Source organism: Peromyscus californicus, unplaced genomic scaffold (genome assembly GCF_007827085.1).
Source record: "Peromyscus californicus insignis strain IS unplaced genomic scaffold, ASM782708v3 Scaffold_4__1_contigs__length_199733344, whole genome shotgun sequence".
NCBI lineage: Eukaryota > Metazoa > Chordata > Mammalia > Rodentia > Cricetidae > Peromyscus > Peromyscus californicus.
Window position 1 is genome coordinate 24,266,130 of NW_026294562.1, and position 19,374 is coordinate 24,285,503.

At 46.3% G+C, this 19,374-nt stretch overlaps 1 protein-coding gene across 5 annotated transcripts in view; it reads left to right on the forward strand.

Annotated features, from left to right (window-relative positions):
* The first annotated feature begins 202 nt into the window (after positions 1-202).
* Myof (myoferlin) overlaps positions 203-19,374 on the forward strand; it is a 150,386-nt gene continuing 131,214 nt past the window's right edge. For all 5 annotated transcript variants that reach the window (XR_008223175.1, XR_008223176.1, XM_052762975.1 and 2 more), the window contains exon 1: positions 203-358. Coding sequence is in view for 3 of the 5 variants with exons in the window: in XM_052762975.1 (XP_052618935.1) it covers positions 271-358 (88 nt within the window). In the remaining 2 variants the exon portion in view is untranslated. The remainder of the gene's footprint in view (positions 359-19,374) is intronic.

Here is a 19,374-nt window from a genome sequence, read left to right on the forward strand (position 1 = left end):
GTCCTCTTTCAGGTCCACATTTTCTGAATTCATAAGCTGTGCCTGCGGCCCTGCGTGGACTCCGAGAGTGTGGATATCAGTTTACAGTTGGCCTTCAGCAAATAATCCTCCAGAGCACTCCCACTCCCCACCCCTCCCCGCCCCCTCCGCCCTCCCAGCCCTGGAGAAACCCTCCCCTAGCCTGGAGACATCCTCTCCCAGGGCGGAGGGCCCAGCGCCAGCGCTCGCGTCTTCTCAGCCTTTGGCCGAAACTTGGTTTCTCTAAGAGCCATGCTTCGAGTGATTGTGGAATCTGCCACTAACATTCCTAAAACGAAATTTGGGAAACCGGATCCTATCGTTTCTGTCATCTTTAAGGGTAAGGCAACGTTTTCTTCTCTTTCTGAAGCCCTTTTCTGGAAGGCTAGACACTTGGATCTCGTTCTTTTCAAATCAGCCCTTGGCTGATGGTGAAGCCAAGTCTCTCTCTGCTCCCCTGGCGGTTCCAGGCTTACCTGGGCAGGTCGGGATCGATCACTGCTGAGGGCATTTAACTTTATCTATGAGACTCACTGAATGACCTGACGTTTCTGTAAACTCTTGGGAGGAACCTCTATTTGCTCCTGTCTTGATTTCAGGTATGGAGGGCTTTGTTGGTTCAAAGTTAGTGTCCATAGATGAGGGTGCATTTTAAAAACTTTCCCTCCTTGTGAGAAATGAGTGATGAGGAAGAGGAGCAATTCATTAACTGCTGTAGGCACCATTACACTATTAACCCGTTCGATGCCGCTTTTACTGTCATGTGGGTTTTTGGTTCGTTGGGAGGTTACTCTTTGTAATGTTCTGCATCTCCAGGAGTTGGGGATTTGGGTATGTTCTGTAACTTTGAGATTGCCCACCCCAAAGGAGCTCTGAAGCATGTCTGCAGCTTGGGAGTCTGGCTGTGTGACCTGGGGCAAATGACTTCATCATTCCTCTATGTCTCCGTGCTCCTGCAAAACAAGGGAGGAAGGTTTAGACTGGCTGGTCTTTAAACGGCCTCTTGGAATTCCAAGTAGTTATTTATGACACTAACTATGATTGCGGCCGAGGGGACTGGGATGGGTGGCTGCTAACACAGGATGCTCCCTGCTCCTCCCAGGCGGGGTTAGGTGACCCAGCTTGGGTTGGAGGGCTGGGGCAAACCTGGACTTGGGGATTTCCTCTGTTTTCCCTTTAGCCTCACTTCTAGGTGGGAGCACCCTGCTGAACCAGAGCTTTGACAGGCAGGCATTTCCTTCCCACACCTTGGCGTATTTCCCACCAACCCCAGGAATTTGACAACTTGTCCCTCACAGGTTCTGTGTAGTTAGTTTACCCCTTTCTCCACTCTTGTGTCCATTTCTATTTCTCTTCTCAAATCTCCCCCCCTCCCAGAGGGTGAGCAAGAAAAGGAAAGACGGGGTTAGGGGGGTGGGGAAGAAAAGGAAAGACACAAAACTCAAAGCTGCTAAATGGCTGTCCAATTAGAAAGAGGGAAAGGAAGGGAGGAAGGAAGGAAGGAAGGAAGGAAGGAAGGAAGGAAGGAAGGAAGGAAGGAAGGAAGGAAGAGGGAGGGAGGGAGGAAGGAAGGAAGGAAGGAAAAGAGAAGAGACAGATCTAGGAAACAAAACTGAGACTTTTACAGGACAGTGTGGTTTGCAGTTCTTATTCTGGATTATGGGAGTCATATTGAATCCATTTGCATGTAGTACTTACAAAAATCTGTTTATCTTAAAGCCGTTACACAACACTGGCATTACATGAAGAATTTGCACCTTTCATCATTGGCATGTAAAAGGGGCTACGAAGGCCGGGCGGTGGTGGCGCACGCCTTTAATCCCAGCACTCGGGAGGCAGAGCCAGGTGGATCTCTGTGAGTTCGAGGCCAGCCTGGTCTCCAAAGCGAGTACCAGGAAAGGCGCAAAGCTACACAGAGAAACCCTGTCTCGAAAAACCAAAAAAAAAAAAAAAAAAAAAAAAAAATAAATAAGTAAAAGGGGCTACGATTGAAAGGTCACTTTTGAGGCAAATTGTACAGATTATGGAATGATCTGGAATTGTCACTTAAAATCTAACTTATCTTGGAAGAATATGCAGTAATTGAAATTTTAATTGTCTGAAAATATGTTGATGAATGAAAATACTCAGTTGAAACAGGGAAACCTTTAAATTGACAAATGTGGTCTAACCAAATAATCATGTTTCTGATTCCCTTTGATTGTACAGATTGTGTAGTAAAGTCACTCACTCACTCATTCATTCATTGATTCATCTGACAAAAGAAAGATCATTGAACTCAATGTGGGAAACACCTGAACTGTAGGCAAGCATTTCTTCTTTGTGGGGTCTCCCCTTTTTTCAGTCCTGGGGATCAATCCTGGAGTCTTGCACACACTGCCACTGAGCTGCGTCTCTGCCCTGCACATTGACACCAGCCAGCATTCCTAAATAACTGATCACCTTGGCTATCCCAGCTCGAACCATCGGGGTCTCAGCTTCCTTGGCTCTGGCATGTAGCAGGATACTCTCTTTCTAGCTTTAAGATGCTGTAACTTTCTAGGACCAAGACTTTGATCATCTAGCTGCTCTCAGTGAGTTCTGAAAGCCAGTGTCTCAGAAGGTACGGGAAACGCAGTCATGAGTACGATTTCCTCTCTTGCCTTCCTTGTTTCCCAGCAGTCTGAAAACCTCGCTGATGGCAAATTCTTTCCTGCTGTGTATCCAGTTTTGAGCACTGTGTAAAATTAAGTAGGATTAAATCCTGATAGAACTAAGGATCTTACATCGTGGTATCAATGTTCATAAATGACCAGGGGGAAAAACAGCTCTGCCTACTTCCTGTGATGGCAGGAAACATGGCTGATTGAGAGGAGGTCATGGGAGTGATGACGCTTGTGTGGATACTGTGAGACTGTGTCCATCAGCTTTCCATCACTGTGACAAGGACAGAGATAGCCATCCAGGAAGAGAGAACATTGCTTTTGACTCAGGGTTTTGGAGATTCAGTCTATAACTGAGCAGATCTACTGCTTTTCAGCCTCCGAGGAAGGATGAAGGGATCACTTCCTGGTAGGAGTGTGTGGCAGAGCAATCCTGTTCACATCATGGCCAGAAGAAGGGGGAAAGGAAGAAATAAGGGTCTTGAAACCTCTGCGACAATACACCCAGTGATCTAAATCCTCCCACAAGTTCCCGGCTCTTACAGGTTCACCACTAGGTTCTGCTACATCGTAAGCTGGACAATAAGCCTTTCACTGCTGGGACTTTGAGGACCACGTCTCTGAACCCCAGCGGAGGCCCTGACTGCTAGCCTGCAGCTACAGGGCTGCTGGGAGCATACATACTAGTCACCAGCTAGCTTGGAGCTGACCTCATGCCTTGTGTAGCCTTCCACCCGACTGCTGAGTGTCGCTCCGGGCCTCGTATGAACCAGGAAGGATGGCTGTGCTTCTGCTGCTGGAATTTGCATATGCAGGAAGGCAACAGAGATTATGAAGGCAACAGAGCTTATGCCATTTTTCACCTTCTTGGGTTCCACGAACTAGTTCTAAATTTTAAGCCAGCTTGTCTGAGAGCTACAGGTAGCCATCTGCCTCTAGCTCCTCATAGACAGAGTGTGCAGCGGGGTCCAGCAGGAATTCGACTGTCCAGACCTCTGAAACCTCTGAACTCCACGACATAACCATTTAGAGATTTGAAGTATGGGCTGGCAAGAAGGCTCAATGGTTAAAAAATGCTTGCTACCAAGACTGGTGGCCTGAGTGCAGTTCTTGGAACCCACGTGGAGAAAAAGAACATACTCCTGTAACTTGTCCTCTGATCACCTCCAATGCACGCGCGCGCGCACACACACACACACACACACACACACACACACACACACACACACACAGACGACACACATACACACAAACAAAAGAAAAATTTAAATTTTAGTCAATATCATATCTTAATTCTTTGAAGAACAGCAAAATAAAGTAAAACAAGCCAACACTATAGAAGAGATTATAGAGCTGAAAAGTGAAAGGTCTCACTCAGGCCTTCCTATGGTTTGCACTCTTCCTGGGAATCACTAGTCCAAACAATTTGTTTGTATGAGGCAGGGGCTCGTGTAGCCAAGCTCAGCCTGCAAGTCCTGGCTATCTGAGGATGAATGGAAATTTCTGATCCACCTCATCCTCCATCTCCCAAGTGCTGGCGACTTGAGGTTTATGCCATCACATCCGGTTTATTGGTCTGAACAGGTGGGTTTAAATTTCTTATAGCCTCTTACTGTAGACATGCAAGTTGCTCCAGTCTTGCGAGCATGCGCACTCCTGAAGGGCTGATGCTGTGGGGTTTTTTTTGTTTTGTTTTGTTTGTTGGCCTGTAGTCTTTTAAAGGTCATTTTGTTAGACGGATGTTACCATATACTTTCATTTTCCCTCTGACTCATCCCTTGCTTCTGTGTGAAAGAATTCTCTTGAAAATGTTGGTGGAGAGAAATCTTCCTTGTATACTCTTACGCTGGCGTGCCTTTACAACTTGGCAGCGTTTTATTCCTAGCACCACCCTGCCCCTGGGAAACAAGGCTGCCACAATAGCAGCTTTCCTATCCTGTCCTTATGACAGGGCTGTTTTGCCCCCAAGTTTTCTGTCTTCTCGCCACTTGAGGAACTGTTCCTTGTGGGACGTCTACTGTCACGTCCAGATGTTCACTTGGTAATTGTTGAGTCAGTGTATAGTTTTCTGCATTCTTATTTCCCTTGAACCTGTTCTAGTGTGTAAGCCCAGACATTTTGAGTGCCTCTTCCAATTAGCACATCCAACTTTGAAATCTTGCTCCCCATTTTTTGTTTTGTTTTGTTTTTGAGCCAGGGTCTCACTATGTAGCTTTGTCTGTCCTGGACTCACTATGTAGCTCTGTCTGTCCTGGACTCACTATGTACACCAGGCTGACCTCAAACTGACAGAGATCTGCCTGTCTCTGACTCCCATGTGCTGGGATTAAAGACATGTACCACTATGCACAGCCCCAACTTTGAAAACTTAAGAAAATCACTTCCTCTCCTTAAGACTCTTTGGGGGTAGGGACAGGGACCAGTAGTGGCCTCTCTGGAAGGAATAAATCTTCAGAGATCCTCATGGCCTGTGAGTTTTCTGATACTGACTTACCTGTTCTCATTTACCTATACCTGCTGGCCCCACTTGCCTGTTTCTTAGAAGAACCACTTTGTTATTTGAAATTACTACTTGAAACTTTATTATAAAATACTTGCATGTGAAAAGCATCACACACTAAAATTAACCAGACAGGAAGTCTATGCATCTCAATGAATTTCACTGTACAGTTACAATAGCCAATCAAATAGCTTTATAATAATAAAAATAAATAAATGCAATGATGAGCCAAAATCAAATGAAAAAGAAATTACTATCTGAAATTTGTTATTTGATTTTTATTTTCATTTGGGGGTATTAATATAGCATGTGTGTGTGTGTGTGTGTGTGTGTGTGTGTGTGTGTGATTTCCTGCAGCAAGTTTTCTATTTTCAAGTGTAATTTCTTTTTCTGTGACACAGTAATGGTTTATATTTATGAGGTACAGTGCAGCATTGCAGTGCAGTGCAATACACCACACTGCTGAGCATGCGGTACATGGCTGCACTCCCAGAGCTCAGGAGGTAGCGTGAGGAAGATTGGAAGTTTGAATTCAAAGCCAGATTGGGGAACTCAGTAAGCATGTAGTGTGTACGTGTGTGTGTGTGTGTGTGTGTGTGTGTGTGTGTGTGTAAAATGATGAGATGAAGGCAAATTGACATATTACTACCTCAAGATTTTTTATTTCCTTGTATGAGAAACATCCAAAATCCCAAGATATTTTCCATCCTTCTTTTCTTTTTTTCTTTTTGTGTGTATGTATCTGTATGTGTGTGATGTGTGTGTGTGTGTGTGTGTGTGTGTGTGTGTGTGTGTACGGTGTGCATGCTGGTGGCACATGTATGGAGGTCAGAGGTCAAAGGTCAGCCTTGAGTGGCGTTTGTCATCTGTTGAGGCAGGTCTCTTGTTTGTGGGTGGCACACAAGTTTCTGGGGAGTCTCCTGACTCCTCCATAAGAGAGTTGGAATGATAGAATCACGCTGTGTATGGCTTTATGTAGGCTCTGGAGATTTGAACTCAGATCCTTGCCCTTGCTCAGCAAGCACTTTACCCACTGAGCCATCCCCCCACTGTCCAGAGTTAATTTTTCAAAGAATTTTTAGATAAGCTTTAAAAAGCTGTGAGATTCCACTAAGAATGGTGAGATGTGATGGGTGAAGGTCTCGCAGGGTTCATTCGCTGTCGCCTGTGAAGATGAGGTGCTCATATAGAACCTTGATACACCGGTGGTACATTACAGAGTCTGGAAGATTCTTCCCAGCTAATGATGGTCCTGGAACATGGGTACTTCAGTAGAACCATGGTTTTGTATTGACAAATACTCAGGAAGGCAAAACTGTTTAATCTACTGAGTCATTCTCACTTCCGGGAGAAAAGGGCTTGGACACTCACCATTGAAGGATGGTGGCCCCACCCTGCTGAAGCATGGGGACTGTACATTTCCCAAAGGCACATTCTTTGGCTCTCAGTCATTTACAAAACCACAGTTGCCCTGTAGAAATGAATTAACATGCCCTATTTTCCTTCCCCCTCCACAGCACAGCTCACCCCTATGCCCTCCGCAGGGGCACTGGCACTTTTCTGGCACTTTTCTGATCATTGGTTTCTTCCTGCCCCTGGGATTTCTAAGCCCTGTTCCAGTGACATGGTGTGTTTATACCTTTGCCAACACCTGACGCATTGATGTGGAGTATGCTTTCTCAGTGTTGACCATTGAAAGCAAAGAGCTGGTGGAAGATTAGACACCTCTTGGAGGAATGAAGCCTTTGCTTGTTAATCCTGAAGGGGCCATGATGATTGGCCTATCTTCCTTTGTTCAGGAAGAATGACAGCAAAAATCCACTCAGGTGCTCAGTGGTTGGGTCTAGGTAAAGAGCTACTGCTCCATGCATTCCTGAACACCGAGCACAGCCGGTTTATAGCACCCGCTATCCAGAAAAATTTGCATGTTTGCATTCTTATACTTGGGAAGGACTATGAGAAGCTGCTGGTTTTCGTGCTGAAAATTTGTATGAGAAACATGCACTGGTCTACAGCACAAATGCTACCTAGAACACTCTGGTGTGACAGCAGCCACCTTTTGACTTCATGGCTTCCACTGAACAGCTGCTCTGTTGAATGGCAGTGTGCTTTGAGCACAGTTCTCACAGAAATAGCTGTGGGACATCTGTCACCTTGAGCCTTTATCAACTAACTTCTAATTGGCCATTGCAGAGCAAAGGCCCTGGGCTCTAGAGCCAGGGAGGCCTGAATGAAAATTCTATTTGCTACTTCTTATGTCCTAATTGCTCATGAGCAAATGAAACATCTTCAGTGTTTTAAATAATACTCAGTGTTGGTTAGTTTCTAATCAACTTGACACAAACTGGAGTCGCCTGGGGAGAAGGAGCCTCAACTAAGAAGCTGCCTGCCTCAGACTGGCCTGTAGGCAAGGCTGTGGGGGCATTTTCTTGATTAGTGATTGATGTGGGAGGGCCTAGTCCACTGTGGGTGGTGCCATCCCTAGGCAGACGGTCCTGAGTTATATTAGAAAACAAGCCCAGCAAGGATGGTGAGCAAGCCAGTAATTAGCGCTCCTTCATGGTCCCTGCTTCAGTTCCTATCTGCAGGTTCCTGCCTCGGCTTACCTTTATGATCATTTGGGATCAGAACATGACAGTCAAATACACTTTCCTCCCTTAAGTTGTTCTTGGTCCTGGCATGTTTATCACAGCACCAGAAAAGAGAAGTAGAATAACCGTTACTTGTGAATCAGGTGGAAAAGCAGAAGGCCTTGCACACAGGAATTCTAAATTTCTCTCCAGTTTGACAAGTCGCTTTTATGGAGTCCTACAGTGCACCAGACAGTGTAAAGAGCCAGAGTGAAAAACAGATTGAACATGATCTATTCTTCTAGACCTAGGAAACCAACTAATTAGGACATTAGAATGAGATGTTCAAATTAGAACAAGCACGGGAAATTTGCAATTTAAGAGTGAAAAGAGGCCAGATTTGGTGGTGTATGCTTGTAACCCAGACCTGAGAAACAGATTCGAGAGGATCACTATAAGTTCAAGGCCAGCCTGGTCTAGATAGCCAGTTCCAGACCAGGCATATATAGGGAGGCCTTGTCTCAAAAATCGAACCAAACCAACCAACCAAGCGAACAAACAAACAAAAAGAGTAAATAGAAAATTGAAAGCTTTGAGAAGAAGGTGTTGACATTTAATTTGGTCTTAAAGGATAAGTGGAAGTTAGGAGGCAGCTGGACAGGATTTACATCTTAGCGCCTGGGAAGCTGAGACAGGAAGGTCACAAGTTTAAGGCCTGGGTGGGCTGCATAGTGAGATTCTACCAATGAAGAAGGAGAGAGGGAGGGAGAGGGGGGGGGGGAGAGGGAGAGAGAGAGAGGGAGGGAGAGAGAGAGAGGGAGGGAGAGGGGGACTGAGAGAAGACAAAGAGGATATTCCAGGCTTTGAAACAATCACAAAGGACAGTGGAATTGTGGGTTTATGTGGTGAGATTAACAGTAGTCTGATGAGGAAATTGTGATTCACTGGTATCTCTGTGAATGGCATCCCCAGTAGTCTGGGAGATTGTTTAGGTTCATTGATTGCCCTGGGAAGCATTGGCTCAGAGGGACCTCCTTCAGGCTGCCATTGGAAGGGAAAAGCTAATGAAAGGTACTAAGGAAGCAGCCTGATTGATCCAAATAAGCGAGGAAATCACACCTAGCAGACTTCTTGCACTTCACTGGAATGGAACATCAGACTGCCCTGTGTCCAGTTGGAGTGTTTACCCTGTGGGTGAGCACAGAGTGGGTGGAGTGGTTCTGTAAGAGACCATCATGAGGGAGGCAGCCGGAGACTACAGCTTAGAATGTGAAAGTGATATTTGAGAACAAACAAGGCTGGCCTCCCAAAGGTCAAATGGGGAGCATTTCCTCAGCCAAGCTGAGATGTGGGTAGATGTGGGTCTCATTCACTCCTTTCCCTGCATCCCTGTCAAACCTGGAAGGGTAAAGTGTCACAGTCAGGAGTCTTCTACAAGGAGCAGAAGCCTATTCCAGCTTGTGCAAGGAAACTGTGGAGGTTTCTAAAGCCACAGAGAAATCTTACCGAGTACAGATTATGGGCTTCCCTGGAGCCAGGCTCATGTCAGCCAAGGACCATTTGCACTTGTGTTCTCTCTCTCTTCCCCTCTCCTCTGTCCCCCAAGTGACACCTGGAGAGAGTGATTCCAGCTGGCTCAGTTGTTGTAGGTTGGTTCACCCCAATCAGCTGTGGCCAAAGAGTGCAGCAGCCCAGGACCTACAAAACAGGTATACCAGATGTATCGACTGCAGTGTGAGACCTAAAGACCCAGAAGTTGAACCACTCACACAAAGCAGGTATACCAGATGTATGGACTGCAGTGTGAGACCTAAAGACCCAGAAGTTGAACCACTCACACAAAGCAGGTATACCAGATGTATGGACTGCAGTGTGAGACCTAAAGACCCAGAAGTTGAACCACTCACACAAAGCAGGTATACCAGATGTATGGACTGCAGTGTGAGACCTAAAGACCTAGAATTTGAACCACTCACACAAAGCAGGTATACTAGATGTATCGACTGCAGTGTGAGACCTAAAGACCTAGAAGTTGAACCACTCACACAAAGCAGGTATACCAGATGTATGGACTGCAGTGTGAGACCTAAAGATCTAGAAGTTGAACCACTTGGCTCATCTCCTTTCAGCTCTGGGAACTAGACTGGTTTTCAGTCAATCACTTGACCCAACCCCCTATATAAAGAGCCACTTCTTTTTTGTTTTTGTTTTTGTTTTTGTTTTTGTTTTTTGGGGGGGCGGTTCGAGACAGGGTTTCTCTGTGCAGCTTTGCGCCTTTCCTGGAACTCACTTGGTAACCCAGGCTGGCCTCGAACTCACAGAGATCTGCCTGGCTCTGCCTCCCGAGTGCTGGGATTAAAGGCGTGTGCCAACACCACCCGGCGAGCCTCTTCTTTCTATGTGGAAAGGGATGGTCTTTGGGCTAGGGAGGTTAAGTTTCACCCCTGGTTTTATTACTAGGAGGTGAATACCTTTGGGCAACTGAATTTCTAGCCTTCGTTTCCCCATCTATAAAATGTTAGGGAAAATGTTCCCCTCCTAGGGTGTTATAAGGAGTAGTAAGTGGTAAAATATCTAAAGTACTTTCAAGAGTTCATACCCTCCTGCTCTTGTGACCTCCCTGGGTGTGGGGTGGGGAGGAGATGCCCAGAATCCTGGGGGACACTTCTCAGGGACAGCCCAGGCTTAGTTGCTCAGAATAAGTGGGATTCTCTTTAGCTATGACTGCACCAGAATCTTAAGGCAGAGTCTACGTCTGATTTATTGGTGAGGGTGTCCCAGGGCCTCTCTTAGGCACAAGGTTAAGTTCTTTGTTTTTAGTTCTGGTGAAAGACATATAACATTTATCATCTCAACATTTTAAAGTACACAGTTCTGTTATTAAATATTCATGATGTTGCTCTTACCTTTAGGCTACGGTGAATAATGCCGCAATGAACAGTGGTATGCAAATATAGGCCTATGTGCATTTTGGGGGCTAGGAACTCAGAGTTGGAATTACTGGACCCCACCATCATTTTGTTTCCAGTTTACTGCTGGGTTCCACAGCAGCTGCTCTACTGGCAGTGCATGGAGTCTCTGTTGTTGTCTCAGCTTCACGGACAACACTTTTTCAGCTTTTCGAGAATAGCTGTCTCAATGAATGGACCATGTAGGTTAGCAGCACCTCCCCTTGGAGTGAACATTCAGTTCATTTGCCTCATTAGCACAATAACAATGGCTACAGTGTCACTGATTGCTGAGGTTGTGTGGCCAGAGTTGTGCTGGGAGCCAAAGCAAAGTTGGAGGCACTTGGGATACAGCCTTGGTCCTCTGCACACAGGTCTTTTTTGGTCCGGGCTCCTCACCTGGTGCTGAAAGCAAGGGTCACTCTGCTCTTCCACAAATGTATGTTGGGAGATCAGACTATCATCATCCTTAAGTGGTCTTGAAATCCTCTCCTCGCCCGCTACACTCTCTGGCAGTACCTACTGACCGACAGGTACGTTCTGCATTTGCTGGACTGTAAACTTTCTGTCTGCCCCCTCCCTTAGACAGTACACACAGTGAACACAGTACTGGGTCTCTTTCTCTAGAAGCTAGCTGGGTGCCTGGCAGACAGGTAATAGGAAACAAGTAATAATTCACTTAATGACCTTGTCTGTTCTCATTCTTCTGGACCAGGGAGTCAAAGACCACAGGGACTGAATGGGAGCAGATCTCTGTCCCCATAACTATACATTTTGAATGTTTGGGACTTTGAGGGGTTTTACAGGCTGATTGGGATCCATGAGGCTGTGCCTCAAAGAAAACTGAAAGGCAGGATGCATAAGAGTACTCCTGACCTGGCCCTAGAGCCTTTACTTGTTTTATTTGAGACAGGATTTCTCGGTGTGACAGTTCTGGAACTCACTCTGTAGACCAGGCTGGCCTTGAACTCACAGTGACCCACCTGCCTCTGCTTCCTGAGTGCTGGCTGGGATTAAAGGCCTGTGACACCACGCCCATCTTATGAGTCGCAAGAACCCCTCCGAGTCTCAGTTTCCCCAGCTGGTCTAAGATCTTGATCTATAAAAATAGAACAAGATGGTGTGTCTCAGGTGTCTGGACTTAGAAGGATGTTTATCCGCACCCCACTCTTGAAGTCTGGCTCTCTTTGGAAAAGCCAGTGAACTCAGTTAGGGACTAAAGAGACAGGAAGTTTGTGAGTCAAGTGAGGACAACCGGCCCGAGCTGGAAGCTCTCCTCTAGAAGGCCAAGCTGAGTCTTGAGAGATTTTCACACCGTGGTAAAATGACCAGTCAGTGTGCTGAAAGCAGAATATTTTGTCAATTTTTAAAATGTCATTCAGCAATCATTTTCTGTGAACCTACTGTGTGCTCCATTATCTTGAGACACGCTGTCCAATAGAGCTTCCTAAGATGTGGAATTAGTTGACCAAGATCTGCCCTGTGGGATAGGAAGCCACTAGCCACATGGGGTTGCCATTCACCAAAATGCAGCCACTGTGACCAAGGGATTCAAATTTTAATATTAATTCCAACTAACTTAAGTGTACCTAACTGCGTGTGGTTACTGATGGCCTATAGGACAGCACAGCTAGCGGTAGATGGCCACAGTGGCTGAGAGTCCATACCATCCACTTATTCATAGTTGCTAGCACCTCCAGATCCCAGAGGCCTCATCTGTCAAACGGTGAGTGTAATAGTCACTACCCCATGCAGTGCAGGTGTGATGATTCACACGCAGGCAGTGAGAGCAGAGGGCACTGAGTGCTGATGGCTGCTAGTCTTCTGGAGGCTTGGATAGGTGGCCAGCCTGAGGGATCATCTCATGTCACCACCGCCCCTTACTCGGTGCTCCTGCGAGCCTCCAGTGCGCGCCTCCAGTGCACGCCTCCAGTGCGTGCATTATTGAATCCTCATTGTTTTCTTAGGGAAGTCTTTCATCTTTATATATTGCATGCAGGGAACTTGGGCAGAGGCAGGGCTGGGTTTAATTGGATTCCAGATTGTCCCTGGGCTCTGATGGAACTCAGTGTCGGACGAGGGGACTGAACATAGTTGGGCCCTGACACCAAGTTGGATTAATACTTTGGTTCCCCTCTACAAGGATGGGGTTGTTCAGTATGCTCGGGTCATTTGGATCTAGTAGAAAGTTTACAAGAACAAAAGGGTTTTTTTTGTTTTCTTTTGTTTTTGAAAGAGAGAGAAGGAACAAAACCTAGTTCCCCTGGCTGAGCTTTGCCACAGGTAATGCAAACACTTATGGCAGGCTGTGTGACTCAGAGGCCCAGAGGTGACATAGTTTAACAGTGAATCAATTCCACTGATAATCAAGATCGGACTGTTTTATTAGCAGGAACTAAGGTCTAACTTATTATACACCAAGTTTTTTTTTTCTTTTTCTCATATTTAACTGGCAGGGTGAGGCTTCATTTCATTTCACCACAGATCTCTAATTTTTGTTTGTTTTTTTTTACCTACACCATCTTTTTCATCCCAGTAGCAGTCACTGTGTATGAATGAGGAAAGCAGTTCTGCTCTTTCTCTTCCTTCCTTCCTTCCTTCCTTCCTTCCTTCCTTCCTTCCTTCCTTCCTTCATTTATCTCTCTCTCTCTCTCTCTCTCTCTCTCTCTCTCTCTCTCTCTCTCTCTCTCTCTCTCTCATATTTTTAATTTTTTGGTTTTTTTCCAGAAGAGGTTTCTCTGTATAATAGCCCTGGCTGTCCTGGAACTCACTCTGTAGACCAGGTTGGCCTCGAACTCACAGAGATCCGCCTGCCTCTGCCTCCTGAGTGCTGGTATTAAAGGCATGTGCCGCCACTCCTGGCCTGTTATCTTTTAGTAAACATTGTAAAAAGTTGTGTTTCTGCTCATCCTTCCTCACTGCCTGGGCCCTCCCTGTCTCTCCCTCTCTCTCTCCCTTGGTGGCTTCTGCTTGGGCCTTACAAATATGAATTATTCAATAACTATGGGTGAGGGCTGCCCATATGGGTGAGGCATCACCCCAGCTCTTCGGAGAATGGGGAGCAAGCTAGATTTATACCCTGCCCACAGGCAGCCTATAGGCTGTGCTGAAGCAGAGCCGAGTTTGATCAATCAAATGTTTTAAGCCTGGAAAGTTTTGATGAAGAGAGCTTGGCGACTGTTATGGACTGTGTAACAGTTTCACATCTATTAACTTCATTTTAATTTAATTTTATCACTGAAAATATATAATCTTTTTTTGTTTGTTTGGTTGGTTTTGGTTTTTGAAGACAGAGTTTCTCTGTATAGCCCTGACTGTCCTGTCCTATAGACCAGACTAACCCCAAACTAACAGAGATTCACCTTTCTCTGTCCTCCCAAGTGCTGGGATTATAGGTGTGTGCTGCCCACCACCAACACCTGGCTGTAAAGTCTTTAAGTTGTGTTTGTGTATGTTGGGTGCCTGTTTGTACATAGGTATGTGCGTGTAGGTGTGCTTGACGAGCGTGTAGAGGTCAAAGGAGGACCTGAGCATCTTCTAATGCTCTCTACCTTATTCCTTTGAGACAGGGTCTCTCATTGAACCTTGCAGTTTTTAGGCTAGGTTAGACAGGAAACCACCACGCCACGCCTTTCTGGTCTTATCTTCCAATCCCTATTAATAGGGTTACAGGTACATGCAGCCACATCCAGTTTTTAAGATGCAAATTCAAGTCCTCATGCTTGCTCAGCAAGTGCTCCCCCCTCTCCCCCACAGCCTTCTCTTCAGTCCAGGAATGAAATCTTCTAGAGCTGGAGAAACTGTTTGGGGTAGAATGGGTTAAGTATCTAGGTGAAAGTCTCATAGCAGGTTCCAGGTGGAGCTGGGAAGAACAATACCCTACCCTCTGCTGAGGCTGTTACATTGTTTCTCACCCCCCCTCCCCCGACAGGATTTCTTAGTTTTGGTGCCTGTCCTAGATCTCGCTCTGTAGACCAGGCTGGCCTCGAACTCACAAAGATCTGCCTGGCTCTGCCTCCTGAGTGCTAAGATTAAAGGTGTGCGCCACCACCGCCCAGCCTTACATTGTTTCTTTTTTTTTTTTTTTTTGGTTTCTTATGCAGAGCTGAGTGTTATCTCAGCCATGTCCGCCCGTGGCTGACCCTCTCCTACCCACCACACTTTTGGCACTCTTTCTTCCAAAGGAGTGCCGAAATGTAGTGGGTTTTTTGTTTGTTTGTTTGTTTGTTTGTTTTTTTAAAACATTGTCTCACTATGCAGCCCTGGCTGTCCTGGAACTTTCTACTGCAGACCAGGTTGGCCTCGAACTCACAGAGATCTCCCTGCCTTCATCTTCCAAGTTTCTGGGATCAAAAGCGTGAACCACCACGCCTGGCTCCAAGCTCTTCCTTTTCTACCACTACATTTCCTTGGGAAATTCAGCCCTTGGGTTTCTTACCCTACTGGGGTCAGAGCTTGGGCACTGGGACCTTTGGTCTGGACACTTCTGATTTCCAAGGCTTTGTCGGAGACTCCTGATGCTATCTCTGTGAGTGGCATGGCTTGGAGGAGAAGCCCTTCCCCAAACACAGTGTCCAAAGTCATTTCATGGACTTGGTCTTATTTGTGGTTGACAGCCCTGGGGGCTGCTGGGGTAGATTATATCTGTTCTGTAAGTGAGGAGGGTGTGTGCCTCAGCGAGACTGAGGGAGAGCAGAGCTGTGTAGCCGGGAAGAGGCAGAGGAGGAACAGAACGTGGGCTTACATCTGGGGTCATAGCCTGGGCGTGACCTCTCTTCCTCAGCTCAGTGCACAGCCAGTTCTCTGTGTGCATCGAATCTCTCCCTTTAACTCTTCCCTCTGTTCCTTCCTAGGCTCCACTGGCAGTGAGCAGCCCACCTCCACCCCTGACTCCCCCTCTTTCCTCAGATCTGCAGCTAACAACCAGCCAGCTTATTCAGGAGCTAGAGGCCAGAGCCAACCGCAGTGTAGGAAGGAGAGCTGAGAATGTGTTGAGTTGTTGGCAATGATGAAGCCCTCCTCAAAGAGATAAGATTAATTGTGAGATGAGAGATTGTCTACTGTAGAACATGGAGTCTGAGGCTCGGGGTAAATTCGGTCTTATTTTTTTTCCTCCGAGGAGTAACAGGATCTGATTATCACAATTTCTACTCTGCTTTGCTTTTGCTTTCAAAATTCTCTTCTGGGGTTATTTGACTTCCTCTTGATGCTGTGTCTTGGGTAGGGACTGGCAGATTGAAGCAGTTACTAATTCTGATTCACAGAAACTTGCCATTTTTATTCTTTCATTTGCTCTTTGTTGCCTCCAAGCCTGGCAGGCTTTATTTTTTTATTTTTTTTTTGGGGGGGGGGACAGGATTTCTCTGTGTAGTTTTGGTGTCTGTCCTGGATCTCACTCTGTAGCCTAGGCTGGCCTCGAACTCACAGAGATCCGCCTGGCTCTGCAGTGCTGGGATTAAAGGCATGCGCCACCACTGCCCGACTTTTAAATCCTCCCTTTTACAGTGGTTCTGGGCCCCCTAAGATTCATGTCCTCAGCTGGGCTGGGTGAGAATTTGCCACAGAACAGCCTGGATTCACTCTCTAGCAGATTGTGTCTCAGAATCTGAAGGGCTGAGAGGCTTAGGAGCGGAAACTCCTGCATTAAAATTCTATCTTTGTTTTTTTAGTAGCAGGTGACCCTGGACAAACTATTTAATTTTATTTTGTCTTAAAATGAAGATAATGAGAATAGATTAGGCAGGGTATGTGTGGGGTGTGTGTGTGTGTGTGTGTGTGTGTGTGTGTGTGTGTGTGAGAGAGAGAGACAGAGACAGAGACAGAGACAGAGACAGAGACAGAGAGAATTGATGTCGTGCTTACTTAGCATACAGGAGGCCTGGGTACAATTTTTGAATAATCCCAGAATGTAGCCTGAGGCAGGGAAACTATATATCGAGTTTGTGGCCAGCCTGGGATATGTGAGACCCTGAATCAAAAATTAAAATTAAAATAAAAAAAGAGCAGGTAACCTCTAGCCAGCCGTTACAAGTGTCTGGCAGATTATAAATCCTGTATGTGGAAGCTAGTGCTCCCTAATGTTAGATACCAGGACTTCTTAGTGGAGACATCTAGATAGAGTAGGAAGGAGCAGGTCATGCGGCTGGGAAGTCCTGAGAAAGATATGGTTGCTGGGCTCCTCTGCCTACAGGGACATCTCAAAGCTCTGACTTAGAAATAGGGCTGACATAGGGTCCTGCTCTTCCCCCTGTAGGAAGCCTGGGACAAGTCTGTTAACATCGCCTGCTTCCATTCCTTCATCTATAAAATGGGCACGCTGGTACCCCAGTAGTAAGGTTAGGCATGGGTATAATTAAAGTGCCCACACACCTGCCAGTGGGGCTGGAAACCATTCTCTGGGTTGGCTCTAAGAAGGGGTTTTGTGAGTCTTTCAGACTGCCAGGGTTCACTGCAAGTCCCTTGGAGGACTAGTGTTTTATTTCAGGAGCTCACAACCTGGAAGGACATCTCAGAGGCCAGTGGGGCATTGGGCTGCAGACGGAGGAGCGGGAACCCAGCCTGCTTTGGCCTGGGGCATTCCTGTGTCTGTGATCGGCTGTCTCAGAAATGCACAAAGCCCCTTCTCTTTGTATCATGGTTGCGGTTTGGCCCCAGTGCCTTTTCCTTGAACTTGTTTAGCAACATCTTTCTGAAGCATTGGAGCAGCCAGGGTTGGAATGAAACAGTCAGACATGCCTCCAGAGAGTTCTCCTTGGTGTCTTGCCAGGACTCCCTTTAACTCCTGGGGACTGAGAAGTCTCCTTTTGCCCCTCCTCCCACAGACAGCTCTGGCCCCTGGTCCTTGTGGAATTGCCCTATCCTTGCAGTTGCCAGGCTGACTGACAATCAGGACAGTCACTGCCCATGTACCAGCCGCCCTAGGTGGCCACTGAGATCTAGAATGGAGCCATGAAAGAATTATTCCACCAGTGCTGTCCCTTGCTTCACTGGGCACTTCCTGTCCCTTGGGGCTCTGGGGCCTGGGCACGCCCTAGGGAAGGCAAAATGGGGTTCTGCCCTGGTACTTAATGAGAAACACTCTAATGGCTGCTGTTTGCTCAGTGCTTTGTGGCTGATATATTGTGCACCCCAATAAACTTATCTGGCGGTCAGAGAACAGAACAGCCACTATATCAAACATAGAGGTTAGGCAGTGGTAGCACATGCCTTTAATCCTAGCACTCAGGAGGCAGAGATCCAGCTGGATCTCTGTGAGTTCAAAGCCACACTGGGGACAGCCAGGCATGGTGACTCACACCTTTAATCCCAGAAAGTGATGGCAGGAAGCAGAAAGGTATATAAGGCGTGAAGACCAGGAACTAGAGTCTATTAAGCTTTTAGGCTTTTAGCAGCAGTTCAGCTGAGATTTATTTGGATGAGGACACAGAAGTTTTCAGTCTGAGGAAACAAGATCAGCCGAGGAATTGGCCAGGTGAGGTTGGCTATGGCTTGTTCTGTTTCTCTGATCTTCTAGCGTTCACCCCAATATCTGGTTCCAGGTTTGTTTTTATTAATAAGACTTTTTAAGATTCATGCTACAGTGCTTAGACTCAGTACTGCAGACTTGGTGTTCATGCGCTCTTTTGATCATTAAGGCAACCCTGCTCATCACACTCATGCACACCCAACAAGTCCAGTCACGCAAATCATGGTGAAGCTACTCAGTAACAACACTCTGGGGGACACCTGAAAAACAGTGTTAGTATTTTACAGTCGTGACCTTCAAGGAGTCCTTTTTTTTTTTAAAGGTAATTTAAGAGGTTATTTTTTTCCTTTTTAAAAAAAATTTATCTTTCTCTCATAAAATACATTCCAAGCATATCCTCCCCTCTCTCCCCTCTCTCCACTCCTCCCATTCCCCACCTTCCCCCCACCAACCTTTCCTCTAGGAGTCATATTCTTTAAGATTGATTTTTATTATTTGTATGCATCTGTGTGCATGTGTGCACGCATATGTGTGTGTGTGTGTGTGTGTGTGTGTGTGTGTGTGTGTGTATCTGTGTCTATACACATGAAGGCTAGTGTCTGCAGAGGCTGGAGGTGTTAGATACTGAGAACTGGAGTTACATGTGGCTGTGTGCTGTCTGGTGGGTGCTGGGAATGAAACTCAGATTCTCTGCAAGAGCAGTAAACACTCTTAACTGATGAGCTGTCTGTCGTTCCAACCCCAAGGAGCCACATTCCTACGTTGATCCTTCACCTTTGGAAACTGTCCTGTGTGTTTTAACCACAAGGTTGAGATTCCAGGTCCACCATTTGCTTGCTGTGTGACTTCTGATAATGGGTGATCATCACATGACTCACCATGGAGAACTGCTAAGATGAAATCAGATAATTCATTGGAAAGGGTGGGAATAATGGCCACTTCTGAAAACTTAATCATTGTTAGCCATGTTTAAAGGCTTAGATGTTCTGGGACATTTTTTTTTTAGCAAGCTAGGGCATGAATTTATATGTGGCTGTTCATTTCTCAGAAGAAAGGGTGTGGGAACCTGGAAACTTAATGGGAGGACAAGTTTAGATTCAGGGTCAAACCTAAGGTCTTTTTCTTTCTTTTCTTCTCTGTATGTGTGTATGTGTGTGTTTGCCTGAGTATCTTTATGTTTATGTACTGTGTGTGTGTGTGTGTGTGTGTGTGTGTGTGTGTGTGTGTGTGT